The following is a 19,780-nucleotide window of genomic DNA, read 5'->3' as shown; positions in this document are numbered from 1 at the left end:
TGAGTGTTTGTAGGACATCTTCACCTGCTCTGCTGGCAGGTGCCTGATATGTGTCAGTATGAATGTGTCCTCTCTGCTGCTGCTGCTGCTGGTTTTCAGTGTGGAAGGAAAAAAATCAGAAGCGTCCGTTTCTCCTGAGGATCACGGGAGCCGCCTGAGAGGCCTCTGGAAGCTGCACATGAGGGACGCCCTGCTGAAAGGAAAAGGTGAGCGAGCACCTGACTGCAGTCTGAGGCATTTGTCCTAAATATTCTGTTTTTTTTAAGCGGGTTAAAAGCTTAAGAGGATGAAAATGAGTCCCCTTCAGTAGCCTAAGGTTGAGTAAACTTTGAACAGTTTGGTACAGTTCGTTTAATGTTAAGTTGAAATGTTTCATAAGTCAGCTCTTGATAATAAATGAAGGAGGAACGTGTTAAATGTTTTTATTCCAGTTCAATCAGCTACAGAGACAAAAAAAAGTAAACTGTAACAACTAAAGCAGGGGATGATGATGCTCAGAATAATAAAGGTTTACACATTATAAATAAATAATTACATAAACCAAGAAGATACGCTGACCTTTCTGAGGCAAGAGGAAACAATAATCCATTGTTTATTCTGTGTCAGATCTTGATCCTTTTCTTTCCTGTGTTTTTGATTTAACAGTCGGGGAAACATTTCTGACTGCATCATCTTCTCTAATCTTTTACTTCTTCATTAAAAACATTTGATTAGTCAAGATATCAGACTTCTGTGGCCTCATGCAGGCTTAAAACAAGTATTTGCACAGAACCAGGATGCTGCTCTCAGTGGTAGAGTCGGTCATCTCAAAATCAGAAGGTTGGGAGTTCGATCCCTGACTGCTACAGTCACATGTTGAAGTGTCCTTCGGCAAGACAGTGAAACCCAAACTGCTTTGCCTTCAGTGTATGAATGGACGTGTCTCCTGAGTGGAGATTGGCATAGCAGCCAGCAGTGTGTGAAAGGGTGAACGTGACATGTAGTGTAAAAGTGCTTTGAGCGGTCTGAAGACGAGAAAAGAGCTTTATACTGTGTATGTTTATAAGGGGATGATCACAGTAACATGGCACCTGTTTTATAAAGATCAAATGTTTGTAATCAGTTGATGAGAACTTGTAAGTTCCCTCTCTGTCTCTTTGTTGGCTGTTTGTTGTGTTTTTGGTCATTCACCTTAACAGAAGGATCCAGCAGGAGAACTCGATGAGGTGCTGCATCCCGAGCTTTTCTTTTTACTGTATCATCTACTGCAGCTGCCCTAACAAAGAACTCACTTTGCATTCAGTGTGCATCCTATTTTTTACATACTACTCTGACCAGTCAAACATCTGTCGCACGCAAATTTGAATAAAGCTGGAAAACATGGCTGCTGTCAAAATCACACACACCGTTCGCTGAGCGTGCTAGTTGACAAATCTTCACTGTGCAGAGGACTCTAAGCATGTTCATTTTATACTGCAAACTGTATCTGATGTATCAGGACTTCCTGGTGTCTTTGTCATACTTTATTTAGTTCCTGAAAGTACTGATATCAGAACGCAGCTCTTGTGTCTTCTATTCCTAACGGCCGATCGTCTCTCTGTGAAGCAGGTTCTGGTCCTCCTCCAGTCAAAGAAGCAGTCAAACAGCAGCTGCTCTACTGTCGTGTCGGGATCGGGTACCATCTGCAGATTCTGCCCAGGGGCTCCGTGGGAGGTGTCCACAAACCCACCGAGTTCTGTGAGTCTTTATGGACAACATTATAGACCCAGTCTATAAGTAGAAATGTATAGAGAAATCTGTGATACGCCCAAAGCCTTTCTGCATTGCTTTACCCTGCATCCTTCATCTCCTGCAGGTTGGCTGAAAGTGTTTGCTATGAAACACGGAGTGGTGGGAATCAGAGGAGTCAAGAGCGGCTTGTACCTCTGCATGAGCGGAGAGGGACATGCATACGGAGCGGTACGTAGCTCACACCAGCTGTCCAGGGTCAGACCGTGTTAAACAAGTACCAAACACTTCCCTCAGGGTTACATAATTAAACTAACATTAAATGTCTTCCTTTTTAGGAGCAGTTTTCAGATGACTGCCTGCTGAAGGAGAACCTGGAGGAGAACCACTACAACACCTACTCCTCTCTGTCTCACCCCGGCATCTATCTGGCTCTGTCCCCAAAGGGAGAGCTCAGGAAGGGCAACAGCGTGGGCCGACACCAGTCCTGCACACACTTCCTACCTCGGAGGACGCTGTGATCAGGATGAACTGCAAGCCAGCTCTTTCAGACCGGGAGCCAAATCAGGAATATTGATGCTTTTGTTGCTTCTTCAGCTTGTGAGAAAAGCAAAAGGCTGGAGTGGAGCTGGCCTGGAAACGTGGAGGAACAAATTAGAGACACAATTGGGATTATTTGGCTTTACTTCCTGTAAGAGAACTGAGCTCAGACGCTACTCAACCTGCTCAAAGGCCGGAAACAGTCTCACGATCATTTAACACACAATGGGGGAAACAACGATCTCATAGGCTGTATATAAGAAGTGGATGGAGCCTCCTGGTTCAGTGCAGAACTGCCTTAAACCTGCATTCTTTCTAAAGGCCAGCAGGGGGCGACTCCACTCGCTGCAGAAAGAAGTCTAAATGTGGACCCAAAGTATTTGTAGTGTGATTAATAATTCAGACTTACAAAGTTGCATTTTAATCCGTCTGTTGATCTTATTTATTTTGTGTTATTTATTTGAAATGTTAAATAAAATATCTATTTTTATATTATAATCATATTGTGTTGAAGTCGCCTGTTTCAAGTTGGGCTGGATCTTTGGATCTCCTGTTTTCCACTGGACGACAGTGTATCAGAGCCATTGTAAAAAAACAAACAAACAAATCAAAACAGAGCTGAGAGAAATATTCAGAGAAAAAACTTGAAAATTCAGAGATTGAAGTCGTAAATTTGCCAGAAAAAAAGGCAAAATCGTATTAATAGGAACCTCTTTGAGCTGTGACCCCCCCAGAAAGCAGGTTGTGGTTCCCGGCCCCCTCCCTCTGATTCACCTGTGTCTCTGCCCTGTTGGCTCTGCTGCTCACACAGGCGTGCATGGCACGGAGCTCGGAGCAGATTCAGCCTCTCTGCACACAAGAAGCAGACTTCACAGAGGAGAGAGACTGAGCGACCCTCTGCTGCACAAAAACGTGTTTCTATGCTCCACGTTTGCCCCAGGGGTTACATCACACATGACAGTTACCCTACGACCTCATGACGGAGACTGAAAGGAAACAAACCTGCATTACAGACGGAAATATACAAAACTACTTTAAATCAGTGGTTTCAGTTGTGTGGAGGCTTGTACAACAAACAACCAGCCCAGGGTCGTGGCTGACGACTGTAGAGAGTGTTAGGCGCTTTGGTTGGTGTCCAGAGTTTTTTCTCAGGATATCACGCTTCTCCTCCGCCTCTGTTTTTGTTTTGTTTTTTCACAGTGGTCCAAATACATCGTCGTACCACTGAGCTGAATGTAAGCTAGATTAAAACCCTTATTGGGGCGCTGGTTTAGCTCAGTTGGTAGAGCAGGCGCTCCATGAGGCTACAGTCCTCGACACAGTGGTCGCAGGCTCGACTCCCGACCTCGGCCCTGTGTTGCACATCATCCCCACTCTCTTCTCCTTATATTTCCTATCAATAAAGGCAAAAAAAACCCTTATTGGAAGGTAAACATACGAGCGAGCTGATAATTAGCTAGCTTCATGTAAGCTAGGCTAACTAGCTGACTGAGGTAACTTGGCAGGAAGTAGACTTCATTATATTTACTACCTGCTCTCCCATTAGACATTTCTTTGTCAGAAGAAGTTGCTCTTTTTTTCTTCACAAGCTTATAAAGAACAGGAAAAACATTTTTAAGGGTTATGTCACCAGGTTTACCTCGTTACCTACAGGTATCTAGCCATGTGTAACGCTATGGACACAGGTGTGTCCGAGGGCCTGTGGGCGGGGAGCAGCATCAGCATCACATCCCAAACAGAACAGAACTACAGTAGATGTCACTAAATGATCTGCACAGTTGCACAACAACAACCTGGCAGAGCTAATGAAGGAACTAGCCTGAGTGAGCCGTCTTGCTTCCTCTACATACCTGTAAACAGCTGCATATGTGCAACACTGACCAGGCAGCATGATGACATTGAATAGTGACAATTAAAATAAGAGATAAAACTCAGCAGATGTTTGCTCTGCAGAGATAAATTCACTCTGGAGAATTGTTTTTAAGGGAACGACTTTGTGCTCCTGTGAAAACAGGTGAACTGTAGTTTCCACCTGTAGAGCAGCAGGAGTTTCTAATATCTCAAACTGCTGTCAGAACTTTCTGCCCGAGCTGAAATGACCCTTAGACGACATTTTAAAGAGACGTGACTTTAACTGAAAGACGCCTTTATGAGTCTGTTTGCAGACGGCAGCTGGACAGTGAAGCCGCTGACCGGTGTCCAGGCAGTGACCTGCAGCCTCCTCCACCTGCCTCCGCACACCTTCTCCCCGGACACTTTGGGGACACACAAGTGTGTAATCCTACCCTCAGAGTGGGAGGTGCAGGGTCACCTGATCCCCACTCCAAGAGGCAGCAATCACCTGCTCAGGTGTCTGTTAGTAACAAAGTGTAGGCCCAGCAGGAGGGCCATTAGGACGGAGAGAGCGGGGGAAGGAAGAGAAAAGAAAGACAGGAAGGAGTCATAAAGGGGAGAGGGGCACAGGGAGCCGGGGGGATATGGTCTTGGATAACGCACAGCTGAGTGTGGACGATGGCACGATGACGAAGAGCTTCGTGGAGATCAGTACGTTGGATTAAACTTGGCCTAAACCAGGAATTAAACTCATCCAGCCTCTTTTTTAAGGATTCCTGTTTTTCTTTTTCTTCATCATTTCTTCCTCACTTTCATCGTCTCTGTCTGTCCTCCACCTGTGTCGTCTCCACTCATCCCTCTGTTTCTCCTCTTTCAGATCCTGATGCCAACACTGCTGCCCCCCCAACAGTAAGTGGGCTCAATGTATGCAGTCACATTAGTGCAGTATGTCAACAGACTCTGTTTCAGTGTCTCTGTTTAGTATAATATGTTGATGGATTGATGAATCATTCTGTAAGTTCACAGCAGATATGTGACAGAGGAGAGTCCAGCTGTCTGATCTTGTGTTAGTGTTCCTGAGCTGATTCCCAACAAGGGGAAGGCCGACTCGAATGTCAGATGGTTGAGTCGCTCTGTAAAGTTCACATATTGTAATAATAAACTGTGAGAGCGTGAGAAAACTAGCGAGCACAGATCATTCGCTAAAAGTATTGGAAATATTTGTCTGTTCTGGATTCTGTTGTAATAATTAGCTAAAGCAAAGGTAAAAAATGAAGGGCAGAAACTCATACATTTTGTCTATAAATAAAATAAAGTGAATCAGCTAAAGGTGATGGATAAAAAGTGTAAATACTGTTGTTAGCTAAAGTAATGGATAAACACTTGAATAAGTCAGTTTGTGCGGAGCCCTCGAGGGGTCCCTGCGAAAATTTTTCAGGGTATACTTTTGTGTTTCCTCTCAGTCATGTTCTCCTCCTCCTCCTCCTCCTCCTCCTCCTCCTCCTCCTCCTCCTCCTCCTCCTCCTCCTTCTGAGCGATACATCTTTTTCCACCCAGCACAGCGCACCAGTATGGATCAGCTCAGCTCAGCTTGATGTACTGTAACATATAATTATAGAATAACATCAAACTTTGGTTCATGTATTTCTGCATTTTTATTACCTGCAATCATGTCTGTGTAACTTCTTCTCATGTGTGATTGTTGTTTATTCTGCAATATTTCACTTAACTTATCATCACACATATAACCATGATACACAGCGTGCGTGTTTTTGACTTGGTGAAGAACTTAAGCATCCACAATAAGTGTATATATTTATTATTCATATTATTTATTATTATCATGTTTTTATCCATCACTTGTTTGACTCTGTCCTTTACTTTGAGCTGGTATCAAGTGAATTCCCCCCAATGGGGATCAACAAAGTCTGTCTTATCTTATTATAAGGCTTACCTTTATTACAATGCTGTGATGTCAGTGTGCAGACTTGTGCAGAAGTCCACAGGAGTATTTTATTTCTGCAAGCTGCATCAAATCATGTAAATCCCATAATTCTGGGACATTTCTCAGTGTAAATAATAAAAGATTGTCTGGAAATAAATATAATATTTACTTTGAATATAAAAATAAAACTGTACAGTGGACTCAGAACACAATACAGACAGTATATCTATATAAAGTACTGTGTGTGATCCATACTGGTGCGTTGCACTGAGAGCAGCTCAGCAGAAATAGATCTCAGAAGGAGAAGAAGAAGAACATTATTGTGAGGGAAGGTAAAAGTATCCCGGTAGTAAACAGATTCCAGAACAAATCACCCTAAATATTGTAGCTTCAAATGTATGTAGAGATATTTTATCAGATGCATTCAGAATTTCAGAATAACTGTTGACGACTTCTGCAGACATGAGCGCAGCAGTGACTCAACATGTTCCTCATCTCTGGTTTAATAAACTCAGACACTATTAGCAAATTAAGATTTAACCTTTAAGCTCCAAGTAAAGATTCTCCCAGACACAGCCTCAGCCCTCACATCTCTTTATGCAACAAGTTTCAACCAAATAGAGCTCAGAAATATTAAACTCTTCATATTTGTGTCTCTGCAGTCAAACACTGCTCAGAAGATGCTTCTTCTTCTGCCACTACAGACATACTGATTGTTTCCCTCTCTGTTCAGGAACCGAAGGCAGAGGCACCAGAGCAACCGGACCCCTCCAAGATAGAGGTGGTCTCGGTGACAGAAGAAGACCTCCCCACTGTTGAGACTCCCAACACCCTGAATGTCAGCCCCCTGGGCAGCTTTGCTGCTGAGGCCCAATCAGAGAACGAAACCGCCAAACCTGAGGAGCCCAAAGCTGCGGCTGCACCCAGCCCGAGCATGCCAATCACCAAGGTGCAGCCTTTTATGGAAGGTAAGACCCGGTGGTGTTCTGCAGGTGGTGGTACAGCATGATACAATGAGGGTTACTGTACGGAGGTAGAGTTACAGCGGTGTCTGAAACGTGAGATGACTAACACACTTTGTTATGAGGATAATAGAGCTGCAGCTGAACCAGATTTAGTTTTATGTTCTGCCCTCAAACTCTTTGTTCAGCGCTGCTCGTCACTTTCACATGAGAAACAAATGTTCCTGACTTTACCAGAACCTGCTGTTGGATTCAGAGCGTCTTTTATAAGAGGTGAATGACTGATCAATAATGAAGAGGTTTACACCGAGCTAAGCTGTGCGTACAAACCATCCATTCACTGTCTTTCACTTGCTTGGGGTCGGTCAGTGCTAAGATACTTATCAAGGGAACAGACATCCCTCCATCGGCACCGCTTTCAACCCCACTGGCGGGATTTCAGGGCGGTCGATGTGTCATCAGACTATCAAGTCAAGGGGTGGAAGAATCCACTGTTTTCTGGCAGAGGTCCACGGCTGATCTTTGGGGATTTGCAGTTTCAGACTTAAATTCTGTCCTCTTCAACCTCGGCTGCAAAGCCGCCAGTGCCTGCTGGAGGTCAGGGTCAGATGAAGCAAACATAATACCATCATCTGCACAAATCATAAACCTGCATTACAAGACAAACCTGGAGGATACAACAGAGAGTTACCTCTGCAGATTCATTTTCAAAGACCAACAGGGTTTTAGAAACTCTCCTGAAGGGCAAAAAGAAACCAACAGACACAAACAGTATATGAGCTGGGAACTGTATCAATAGTGATGAAATGTTTTAACACTGGGTCATGTTGGTGAGCTAAGAAAATATGAACTCTATACGTACCAAATAACAAGGTCAGAGCACCTGGATGGGGAATTAGTCATCTTCTAAATACAGGTTGCTTTTGATTATAGAAAGGCTGCACGGTGGTGCAGTGGTTAGTGCTAGAAGGTCCTGGTTTCGAATCCGGACGTAGTGGGCCTTTCTGTGTGGAGCATGTTCTCCCCGTGCATGCGTGGGTTCCCTGCGGGTACTCCGGCTTCCTCCAACAGGCTTTTTTGCTGAGTGGGAAAGGTTACAATCTATATCAACGGGTCTTCCCGGGTCTGACAAACCTGCGTCAACCTGCTAACTTTAGATGGAAAGGGGTGTAAGTGTCAGCCCTGTGACTGACTGGTGACCTGTCCAGGTGTAACACCGCCTCTCGCCCAATGACAGCTGTTTCAGGAAATCAATGAAATTCTCTGTTAAAAAATGAAACTTTCCAACTCTGATTGTGGTAAAAGAAAACACTGTTATGGTATCCCTTTAGATGTTTGAACTGTTTGCAGATAATATTATGAGGCATGTAAACACCGCCTAACTTTGTCTCAACAGAGGACGACCTGGAGAAAAGCTGGAAGAGCAGACTGCTGGCACATCGCTTGGAGCTGCTAATCGCTTCCTGCATCATCGTCGTCGTCACTCTCGCTCTCGGCATCGGCCTCGGAGGTGAGGAGCTCGCTGCCGTGTGAGCCACTGTAATAATGGAGTCCCTGTAGCATGGCACGAAGCCTTTGCTGCATCAATATTTGATGGGGCCCTTACCTGTTATATAATTCAGGTCTGACCCACACAGAGAATTCATGAGGTCACTGACACATTGTCCTCCATTTCCAGCTTTCATCTGATGCAGTCGTTTGTGAGGATAAAAAACTAACAGAAGGTCATCAGGTTTAACATTCAGCATCACAGTCGTTCCCTCTGTTACAGCCACACCTGTCCTGACTGAGGTGTGGAGGGCTTTAAACTGAAGAGTAGGATTTACACATTCTAATGTCTGACATAACTGTTTCACTCTTTCAAAGATACTATTGAACTCACTCCTTGTTGACATTCAAACCACCTTAGAGATTTAAATCTGCTCCTTCACCTTCTTGCTGATGGTGTTGTGAGCTGGGAAATGGAGGCTTTGCCAAAAGACCGCTCAGAAATGACAGCTTCTAATACAAAGTAAGCTGTTAGAAAGATCCATCATGTCGTTACACTGGATGCCAATGAAGTTGGCAGGAGTTGTATCTGTAGTCCAGTGTAGTGTATCCACTTCAGTGCTTTTTGAGTTGAATTCATGTTCACGTTTCCCAGCAGGTCTGTCCACCTCAACTTTCATAAATATCTATAAACCAAAAATATTAAGGTTAAGTTAGTTTGGTTGTTACTTCACAGAATAACAGTTCTTTGTTTTTTAATAGAAAGATAAAATAAGTTTCTAAACCAGAATAAAACTCACTAATAAGACAGAAAGAAAGCTAAAAATGTTATCAAAGTTTTTTTGCTTCTAAAAAGCTCAATATGAATAAATATAAACAGTGCATAAATATATGTACAAAAGTACGTACTGTATAATAGCTTAGTTTAGCATATTAGTCTTTTTCACAGGGGCCATGCACAACTCAACTGTTGGTTCAGAGTTAGCTCGATAGCTAATGGTGCGTTCCATTGACCTCAGAAGTCGGAATTCAGAACTGGGAATGACGCTTTGAGCGCCCGAGTTGACCGCGTTCCAGTACAACAAGTCGGAAACCAAGTTGGACCCCTCCAGTGAAACAGTTGTTGTGCTTGCTCTCTTGGAATACAGACAACTACAGAACAAACATGAGGTCCACAACATGTCCACAGATAGAGATTGGACAGCAGACAGTGAGACAGAGGTGATAATAAACAGTTCATACTACAGCTTCCATTCACTGTTGATGCACAGAGATTATGAGGTCGGGGTTGGTGAGGTTCCTCCGACTTTCTGAGTCCGTAATCCGACCTCAGGGGCCGTCCAGTTGAAATTTCCGACTGGGAACTCGGACATTCTGACTTCCGAATAAAATTAGAACGCACCATAATTTACATGTGTGGTCAGGAAGATCTAAAAAACACACATCACAACACAAACAATTAAAAACAATACAAATAAACAAACAACATATATATACAAATATACCGTTCCTTAAATCAGTGATCACATGACTGGTTTGCCTTCAGCTATGAGTCTGAATATACTGAAGCTTGTGCAGTCTCTGAGCTGAGTTCCAACTTTCTGTTGCTCTCACTGAAAATGCTGATTGTCCAAAGGCCTGAGATTTAGCTGAGCACTTCCTGCTGATGCCCTGGTCTCCCTGGTGTTGCTCCTGCTCCTTCATGATGATGAATTAATTTATACATCAGACACATGTCTGCTAAACAAAGGTTAATAAATTATACTTTTGGATGATGTCACAGTGGTGGTAGCTCCTTGTTTTTTTTATCCAGACTTGTTACAGATTGTTTAATAAACATAGAATCATATGCAACATGTTGGCTCATTAAACAGTGTGATGGCCGCTTACAGAGAGGACTTCCTGTAGCGTTCAGTCCTGCACCTCAGTGGAAGCATCCTTGCCTCCGTCACCTGCTGAACAGTGTCTATTTCTGTCCCAATGATGGAGCTGGCCCAAGCACACCACACCAAAGAACAAAGCACTGGCCACAACAGTCAGACAGAAGGTGCACAAAAGAGGCCTGCAGATGTTAAAGGACCTGAGACGGCTTTGTCCCTCCTTGTACAGCGCCTCCATGTGTGGTCCAGTCCAGTTTGTTGTCCAGCTGTACTTCTATCTGTATCTGTAGCTGGAGACAGGTTCCACCTCAGCACCCTGTATGACTGCAGCTGCTTTGGGCCTCTTCCTCCTAAACTCTACACCCATCTCCGTAGTCTTTGTGATGTTTTGTTATGGAGGGTTTGTGATGATTAGATCCTCCACACTCCCTTTTTTACGCCCTGTACCTGTATCATTTAGATTCTTATCACATGTGTTTTAAATTCAGTCACGGCTCGGTTTTAGTGCCCCGGCTCTCTGACTTCCTGGAGGTGCATGAGACAGTCGGTGCTGGGAAGCAGCTGGTGTCAGATGTTGTTGTGCTGAAAACAGATCACCGCTCACACGCTCAGATGTTTACGTGAACAAACACTGAGCTGAAATCAGACAGGTCGGCTTTACCTGCTGAACACATGCACACGCCGATCAGGCGAATGTAATGACCTCTGACGACATCCATCCTGTCACAGAATTAGTGTCTTATTGGAAAACACTATCAGTAATTTAACATTCACTCTGCGTGTGTGTGTGTGTGTGTGTGTGTGTGTGTGTGTGTGTGTGCGTGTGTGTGTGTGTGTGTGTGTGTGTGTGTGTGTGTCTCCACAGTGGGTCTGAGCTGTGTGGGGAAGTTTCGTTGTGGCTCTTCGTCTCAGTGCATCAGCTCCTCGGCTCAGTGCGACGGAGAGGTTCACTGTGACAACGGAGACGACGAGCTCGGCTGTGGTGAGACAGAAACACAGAAGTAACATTTAAATATAGAAATATAAGAGTCAGACATGTAGCTACACGGCTGATATGTATCAGAGAATCAATACAGAAAGGCAAAAAGTGGACTAAATTAGCATCTTGTAATAAAATAATGAGATATCAGCCTGAAGCCTGAATCAAAACATGCAGTGAGACGGGATGGAAGCCATGTTGTATTATCAAATCAAATGAATGGCAGAAAGAAAGAAACAAAAGAAGTGCTTGATATTAGCTGAGGTGTTAGCTTTCTGCACAGCTCTGCTGTTATAACTCCGGTCTGTCTGTCTGTCTGTCTGTGTTTCTATCTATCAGTGCGTCTGAGTGGGGGGAGCTCGGTCCTGCAGGTCCAGAGGGGCGGAGTCTGGAGGACGGTCTGCTCAGAGGGCTGGAACAACTGGCTGGGGGTCTCTGCCTGCAGACAGCTCGGATACTCCAGGTCTGATTTCTTATTTCCCTCTGCAGGTTCTTTTATTAAGTGATGAGAGAGTCATAACCTCACTGCTTGTTCAGCTTGTCTTGATCAGGATTGAGAGAGACGGCCATGATTCTGATAGAAATCCTACTCAGTGTGGTTAAACATTTCATAAACTTTGAGGTTTTACTTCTTTACCATGCTAACAGGTGACATGCTACAGCTATTAACTGTATAAAAAGATGGCCGACATGTCTCCTCCTCCTCTCATTGTACAAAAGTGAAGCCTAAACCGGAGCGGGCGTTGCCATCTTGCTCATCTGTATCCAGAGTGTGTGCAGTAGAGATCGGCTGGTGGTCCTGCCCCTTCCTCTACCTGACACACACCTGTACCTTGTGTCCTTGGCGTGTTGGAGCCCTCAGGTGTCCTTGGCGTGTTGGAGCCCTCAGGTGTCCTTGGCGTGTTGGAGCCCTCAGGTGTCCTTGGCGTGTTGGAGCCCTCAGGTGGGCTCAGTCTGCAGCAGAACAGCTTCTTGTGTCGGTCTGAAGCAGATATTCACGCTGATGGAAAGTTCACTGACTGTAGTGTTAGTGTTAGTGACGTCTCCTCTCGCCGTTCCTCCTCTACTCTGCTACTCGGGAACAGAACGCTGCAGGAGCCCCATTTGTCCACAGAGCTGTCAATCATGAGGCCACGCCCCCTTTTTACAGCATCAAATAACTAATTAAAAGTAAACTTGTCAGAAAAATGAACACTTGGACATAAATCAGCATGATAAGAACTAACTATAATGACAGAAACCATGTGTGAGAAATGTATTTGCCGTGTATTTTGATTTTATAGTTTGACTCATGTCCCATCTGTTAACATGGAGGAGGCGGGCTTTATGAGCTATACTGCAGCCAGTCAGCAGGGGGCGACAGAGAGGCTTTGGCTTCACTTTAGGGAGCTAACATGTCGGCCATCTTTTTATACAGCCAATGGTTACACTGCTTGGATTTATGCAACATTGTTGCCTTTCCTCTGCTACAGTGATCTTCTGACCAATGAGAACACAGTAGACTTTCAGGGAGGGGGCCCTTAAAGAGACAGGAACTTAAAACGGCATGTTTTAGACTAAGATGAACTCAGGGGTTGGTAAAAGGCCCTGGAAAAGATGAATAAGACTCTTTTCACTGTAAATCATGAAAAAATCGACTCATGTGAAGTCCTAGAATTTAAATAGGTAGAGTTGGAAATGAGACCTGTTGGTCCCCTTTAAGAGCTTTGTGTGCAAGTTTCCTTCAAACAGGTTCTGTATGGAGACTAGCTGCTAAGTCTTTTTCCTGCAGTGTATTAACATGTGCACAGTATTGGTTATCAGGTTCAAATGAAAACAGTCAGGTGATCAGGTGTGCTGTGTGTGCTGCTGTCTCAGATACGTGGAGTCGTTCTTCGTCTCTCTGACCTCCATCAATCAGGACCTGCAGTTACACCTGGTGTCCATCAACCTGAGCCAGTCTGAGATCATCAAGCTGCAGAACGCCACGACCTCCAGGTACAAACCTCTGATTTGAATGAGTGAAAAAACATGCAAACTACCTGCTAATGGTCTTTGACATCTGGCAGCAAAGTAAATCATCCAAGCCATTACACGTGAACGTGTGTTTCTTCTTCTACTGTGAAAATCAAGTCTGACCCAGCTGCAAATATCAGCACTTGTTTGTTTATAACTTTCAAAAGATGTATTTATTCATAGAGAGTAAGGGAGGAGGGTCTGATGGGCGTACATGGTCTTCAGCAACTTTTGGAGTCAATCTTAGAAACGTCTGCTTTGTGTGTTGTGTCTTGGACATCTGAAGTTGTAGCTCTTCTCCATGTTTGATGAGTTTGTCTGTGACCTCCTCCTCCTCCTTCTCCTCCTCCTCCTCTTTCTCCTCCTCCTCCTCCTCCTCCTCCTCCTCAGTAAGACTCAGTGCAGCTCAGGGAAGGTGACCACTCTGAAATGTCTGGGTGAGACAACGATCTGCAGACTGAGTGATCCTGCCTCTGTTTCTGTGATGATAAGAGAAGGGGTTAAAAACAGCATGCACATTTGTGTGACTTTTTTAATGTAATGTTAAAGTTACATGACTGATAAGGAGCTGCTGTGTGTGCATCCGTGTGTTTGTGTGGCCTGTTTGTATTTGTGCATGTATGTCTGCGTGTGAAATGGATTGGGATAGGATTTCCAAAGCTCCGTGTACGGTGCTATTTAATTGCAAGTTATTAATATTGTTGTTATCATGAAGGTCGACGACAGGTTGATTAAATGCCTCTGAACAGGTCCTGAAGTGTTGACTAAATCAGGATGTGAGGACTTACTGTAAAGATCTCTGAGCCAAAATAAGCAAAGAAGAGACTCAGGATCTGTGTGGACAGATGTTGAATGGTATCAGCCCAGCAGTGTACGTTGTTAATCCAGAGTGTGTGTGTGTGTGTGTGTGTGTGTGTGTGTGTGTGTGTGTGTGTGTGTGTGTGTTCCACAAACCTCTCTCTGTGTGTGCTCAGAGTGCGGCTCCAGGCCTCGCTACAGCACTCGTATAGTCGGGGGCAACATCTCACGGCCGGGTCAGTTCCCCTGGCAAGTGAGCCTCCACTTCAGCAGTGAACACCTGTGCGGGGGCTCCATCATCACCTCACGCTGGATCCTCACTGCAGCTCACTGCGTGTTCGGGTGAGTCACAGAAACAATCCCGAGCCAGCTAAGAGATGTCTACGAGATGTCTTTGCATGTCTTAGTCTGGGTAAAAAAATAATTTAAAGCAGATTATTATTTAGTTAACTTCATTAACATAAACAAGCTGCTTGTTTAGTTCACGTGTCGTTAGGAGGAAAGTACAAAGACAGAAAACTGTACATCTCTCTGTGTCCGTCACATATACCATCCTGATCATCCTCTCCTCTGCTGCCCGTCCTCAGGTTTGCAGACCCCTCCAGCTGGGTGGTCCACGTGGGTCTGACGGAGCAGCCGGTGCACGGAGCTCAGTCTCTGTCTGTGGAGCAGATCATCTACCACGCTCGCTACAGGCCCAAAGGACTCGACTACGACATCGCACTGATGAAGCTGTCCAGGCCTCTGGTTTTTAATGGTAACAGCAGCCTTTACCCACCCTGCTCTGTGTTTATACATTCATTCATTCACAGATCAGAGCTGCACAGACCTCTCAGGCTACAAACATGATCAAAAATCAAGAGTTTAACAGGATCTACGTCTTTGTACTGTGCGACTTTGAGGTGGCTTCCTGTGTGTGAAAGGATAAAATAAATATCTAATTTAGTTGTACGTCATGAAGCATCCAGACACCTCGAATCATCTGTTCATTCAACTTCTCTAACAATTTAATCTTTTTTTTTTATGTCCTCTTTGACTGAAACCTTGTGAAACAGATGTTTGTTGCCTGTGTTTGTTGTTTCATAATAAACCTTATTGAATTTCATGTTAGTCTGATGGCTGATAAATATGATGGTCTCATGTCTGAGTGAGCCAGAAGCACTTCTATGTAAAAGCCACTGTGGCCGTCTTACTGGGTCAGACCTGTCTCCCCCCTCTCTCTCCTCCCTCCTCCCTCCTCCCTCCCTCTCAGGTTTCCTCCCCTCTGACAGCTGAGTGTCATTATGTGTATCAGCTGTCTGACTCAGACTCTCAGCGTGAATCGAGTGTTTGTTTGAAGCTGCTGTTGTCACAGTGATAGTGATCTCTGGGAGTTGTAGTTCATTCACGTCCTCCTCTGTAGGCCTTGTGGAGCCCATCTGTCTGCCCAACCATGGGGAGGCGTTTAAGGAGGGCACCATGTGCTGGATCTCTGGATGGGGAGCGACCGAGGATGAAGGTGAGTCACAGCTGAACTTTAGATCAGATGTAAAGTGAAAAATTTTATATTTGTCCTGTGTGTTTTTCCAGGAGAGACCAGCGTGGTCCTGCGCTCAGCCACGGTGCCGCTCCTCTCCACTAAGACCTGCAACCAGCCGGAGGTGTACAATGGCCTCATCTCCTCCTGGATGATCTGTGCAGGATACCTGGAGGGAGGAACCGACTCCTGTCAGGTACAGATCAACATTTTCTTTAAGTACGAAGACTCACTGAAGGAATCACTATATTACTACTCTGTTATTTCATGTAAAGTATAAATGATAACAGATTAGTGTTGACACTTCAAAGTGGATCATTCGAATCATCATCATCAGTAGAAAAAACCCTCAAAGTGGACTCAAACTTTGTGGAATCTCTACACCTTTTTATTTTAGTTTTAAACTCTAAAAAAAGGTTTTTAAGTGGAGCCAAAATATCCAACAAAGTCTTCTTTTCTCACACAGATTAGATTAGATTAGCACACAGAAAAATAATGAACTGACAGTTTTCCATTAAAAATCAGTTCTACTCAAAGACCTTTGATTAGGAGGGGCTGCGAGGGGCTGGCCTGGGAACGCCTCAGGTTCCCCCAGGAGGAGCTGGAAAATGTTGTTAGGGAGAGGGACGTCTGGGCTAACTTGCTTAGCCTGCTGCCACTGCGACCCCACCCGGGATAAGCGAAGAGAAAATGGATGGATGGATGGATGGAGGGTCGGCGTGCCGAGCTGCAGCTAATGTTTGCTTAGCTTTGTTTCTAGGTGCAAAGATTGTTGAAGTTAGGATTCCTTCATTTTCATTGTTCACAAGGTTTTAACAGGAGCCGAATTATCCGCAGAGCTCTCCTCGTTTCCAAAACAAATAAACCAGGTGATTAAGACCATTGAAAACTGTGAATATGACGGTTTCACCTTAAAATCAGTGTTTCTTAAACACTCTTTGGCAGCACTTAGGTACTCTGTTTATTCCGTGCAAGCATGACCAGCAACCAACCACATAGAAAAACAACTTTTGCAACAGTAAAGAACTGATTTAGTCGAATAAACAGTTTTAGCAACAATTAAACAATATCCTCCAGGATTGTACGGTTACTTGTGTATTCCTTGTAGAAGATTCAAATGAAACAATGGGACCTGTAAAATGAATCACCATAATTTTAGCAATAATCCTTCAAACTTAAAAGAAACCATAATTCAGACTTAGAAACACCGAGAAATTAATAAAAATGTTCTGTTACAGTAACGGGAGATGAACTGCATCTACTTAGTGAGATGGGGACTATCCGTATGACTGTTTCACCTGTGCGGCTCTCTTCAGGGGGACAGCGGGGGCCCTCTGGCCTGTGAGGACTCGTCTGTATGGAAGCTGATTGGAGCCACCAGTTGGGGAATCGGCTGCGCTATGAGGAACAAACCGGGCGTCTACACTCGCATTACACAGTCACTCAGCTGGATCAGGCAACAGATGGAGGTCAGTACATGAAGAGCTGTGTCCTGTTTCAGGACCAGATCTACAAAGGGCTGACTTAGAGGGAACATAGGACTGGTATTAAGGACTGTCTGAGGCTTAAACATATACAGCCTACTGAGGAGTGAGTGAGAGTTGGACACATTATACAAGAACACAGCAGAGATTTTAAGACCAGTCATTACATCGCTCCCTTTAATGCAACCAGACTCCATTAACAAAGACAGTCATTTTACATCACAGGAAAAAGATGTTGCTTGTCAACTGCTGCCTTGGTCGGTTACTTTGTGTGAGTTATTTGTGACTTTGGTGTCTTTAAATGGTTCATTTACACAATATTTGTATAACTCAGAATCACATAAACAAGTAACCAATCATGGAAGAAGAAATCAAACAACCCCCTTGTTCTGAGAGCTTAAATTACCATTTTTGTCAATGGAGTCTGGTGTGTCTGCAGAGAGCGATGTAACGTCTGTTTGTGGTTAAAACAATCATCTTCCTCTGTAACAAAAAGGTCTATCTCTGTAGGGATCCTTTCTGTCATGTTGTCACACACTTAGAAGAACAATCTGAGCCTGTCAGTGGAAACAACAAGAACTTTTAGTGGACGACCTTTGACCTATTATTCATTTAGACCCCAAAATACCTTAAAAAAAAAAAAAAAAGGCAGAGGGTTTAAAAACACCCAAACTTCCCTTCAGAATTTAATTTTTAAAGTGGAAATTTGAAGGAATGCTCACTTCAAACAGTCCATTGTTTCCACTTAAAGCCCGACTAATTGACCAGCGCCTGAAGTACCAGCTGTTGGTGGCCTTGTTGTGTGATGTTGGACCGACAGCTGGTTCTCCTCATTGATGGAATCTGAGTCCAGCAGCTGGCAGCAGGGAAGTCTTATTGCTTTAAATCCAGCTGTCTTTATATGGTACAAAGCTGTGAAAGGCTGCACCAGACACCAAGTTCCTTCTACCACGTAGACTGTGTGATACAGCCAGGCCCTGTTTCCCTTCACTCAATGAAAAGACATGAAGCGCAAATGGAGACAAATGTGAAGAATAGCAAGCATTACCTCAGAATAATAACCTTCCCCTTTTAATTCCTGAATCCTGCTAAAATGTCTCCTTAGATTTTCTACAAAATCAAACTTCTCTTTAATTTTTATGGACGTTTTCAAGATACAGTTTTTATATTTGGTAAAACAAATTTCTAATTTTCCGATCAGATTTATGACTAAAGCATGAAGATCCGGTTTATAATCTACATACCCCACGGGTTTATTTCAGAAATGGAGGCTATTTGTATCAGACCTCTTGAGAAGTCTTTGAACCCAGCATTGCATTTCCCAGGTGTTTGCCCAATCTCTGTTCACTGTATATCTTTAATTTCAACTGTTAAAGCAGACAGCTTGTTTACAACTGCTGCCTCATGTTTAAACACAATGAGATGACTGTCATTCATTGGAACCCGTTTGAGAAGTGCAGCTGAATAGCTTTTTGCTTCGTGGGAAAGGTTACAATCGGCATTCAGACCCGGGTGATTATCGGCTCCGATCGACATCGATGGGATCACAAAACCCGTGTCAATACGGCGCGACGCTATGCTCCGTCGGAAACTTCTGCAACTCCTTGTCATCTCAGCTACCGTAAATCCGCCCGTCTCTGTCCGAGCAGCACTGAATGAGTAACAGACACAATAAAGACCTAACCACCGTAACATCTTCACTGGTTACTAACCCTGTCTCCTGCGCGTTTGCGATGTCAGACGGTGACGCGGCAGAAAAGAGACCGACAGGAGGATACTTCACTGGCAATGGGAACAGAGACAATCGGCATCTATTGGCGGGTCTTCTCTGGTCTGAAAAACACGCGTCAACGAGCTAATTTTGGTGGGAAAGGGGAATAAGCTACCATGTTAGCAAACATGACACTTGAAGCTAGCATGCTAGTTTGTTTGCTATTTTCACCTGAGATTCTTGCACCTCTCTCAGAGGACCTCACAACACTGAACATGTAACACAAACATATAAGAGGTAGATTTAGTGACCATGGTGCCTTGTCTTGGTATTTTGGATCCCCTATTATGTTTCTCCCGAGCCACAAGTGGCTATATTTAAACAAGACTGGTGTATATGCCTTTAAAAAGTCTAGTTTCCATTGTTAAAACTAAACAACATATGAACACGATACTTTTATTCCTTTTAACCATTTCTTATGCGTAAAAATAAAATGATTCTTGACTCTACGGACACAAAAGATCTTGTCGTCTCAAATGTTAACAATCCTGTTTAAATCCGTGATTGTGAGCACTTCTTCTTCCCCATGTCGAACTATCCACCTGACAGGTGTAGCTATCAAGATGCCGATTAGTAAAAATGGTGTGTGTCTGGTTCTCACAATAAAACAACGGTTTAAATTGTGGTTTAGTCATAAAAGACACGATCTCTTCCATAAATGAGTTTATGTGCTCCACAGAAGTAGTTTATAAAGATGCACTTAATGTCCACATTTGTACCTACAGATATTGATCGTAAGCTTGACATGTTTTAACGTCCGTGTCCTCTTATGTTTAAACTGTTTTTTGTCTTTCAGAGAGAAGCGGCTCACAGCTCTCCGACCCTGAGCACAGACAACTGAACCCCCTCACTGCCTCTCACAGGACTCTGTTGGGATGTTTT

General features: G+C 44.0%; 2 protein-coding genes across 2 annotated transcripts; both read left to right on the top strand.

Moving 5' to 3' along the window:
* The first annotated feature begins 58 nt into the window (after positions 1-58).
* fgf9 (fibroblast growth factor 9) lies at positions 59-2,610 on the top strand. The gene is made up of 4 exons (XM_069662654.1): positions 59-206; positions 1,585-1,716; positions 1,835-1,938; positions 2,046-2,610. The coding sequence occupies exons 1-4, from the start codon at positions 59-61 to the stop codon at positions 2,226-2,228; spliced, it is 567 nt and encodes a 188-aa protein (XP_069518755.1). The 3' UTR covers positions 2,229-2,610.
* A 2,114-nt stretch (positions 2,611-4,724) lies between these two features.
* tmprss3a (transmembrane serine protease 3a) lies at positions 4,725-19,739 on the top strand. Its single transcript, XM_069662653.1, has 14 exons — positions 4,725-4,791; positions 4,958-4,989; positions 6,759-6,993; positions 8,384-8,497; positions 11,221-11,337; positions 11,674-11,797; positions 13,192-13,311; positions 13,720-13,766; positions 14,304-14,469; positions 14,715-14,884; positions 15,530-15,625; positions 15,697-15,839; positions 16,960-17,112; positions 19,695-19,739. The coding sequence occupies exons 1-14, from the start codon at positions 4,725-4,727 to the stop codon at positions 19,737-19,739; spliced, it is 1,629 nt and encodes a 542-aa protein (XP_069518754.1).
* Positions 19,740-19,780: the final 41 nt, after the last annotated feature.

This window comes from Semicossyphus pulcher, unplaced genomic scaffold, assembly GCF_022749685.1.
Source record: "Semicossyphus pulcher isolate SPU_LCO1_2020_fin unplaced genomic scaffold, fSemPul1.0.p SCAF_15, whole genome shotgun sequence".
NCBI lineage: Eukaryota > Metazoa > Chordata > Actinopteri > Labriformes > Labridae > Semicossyphus > Semicossyphus pulcher.
This window is presented reverse-complemented; position numbering and strand designations above follow the sequence as displayed.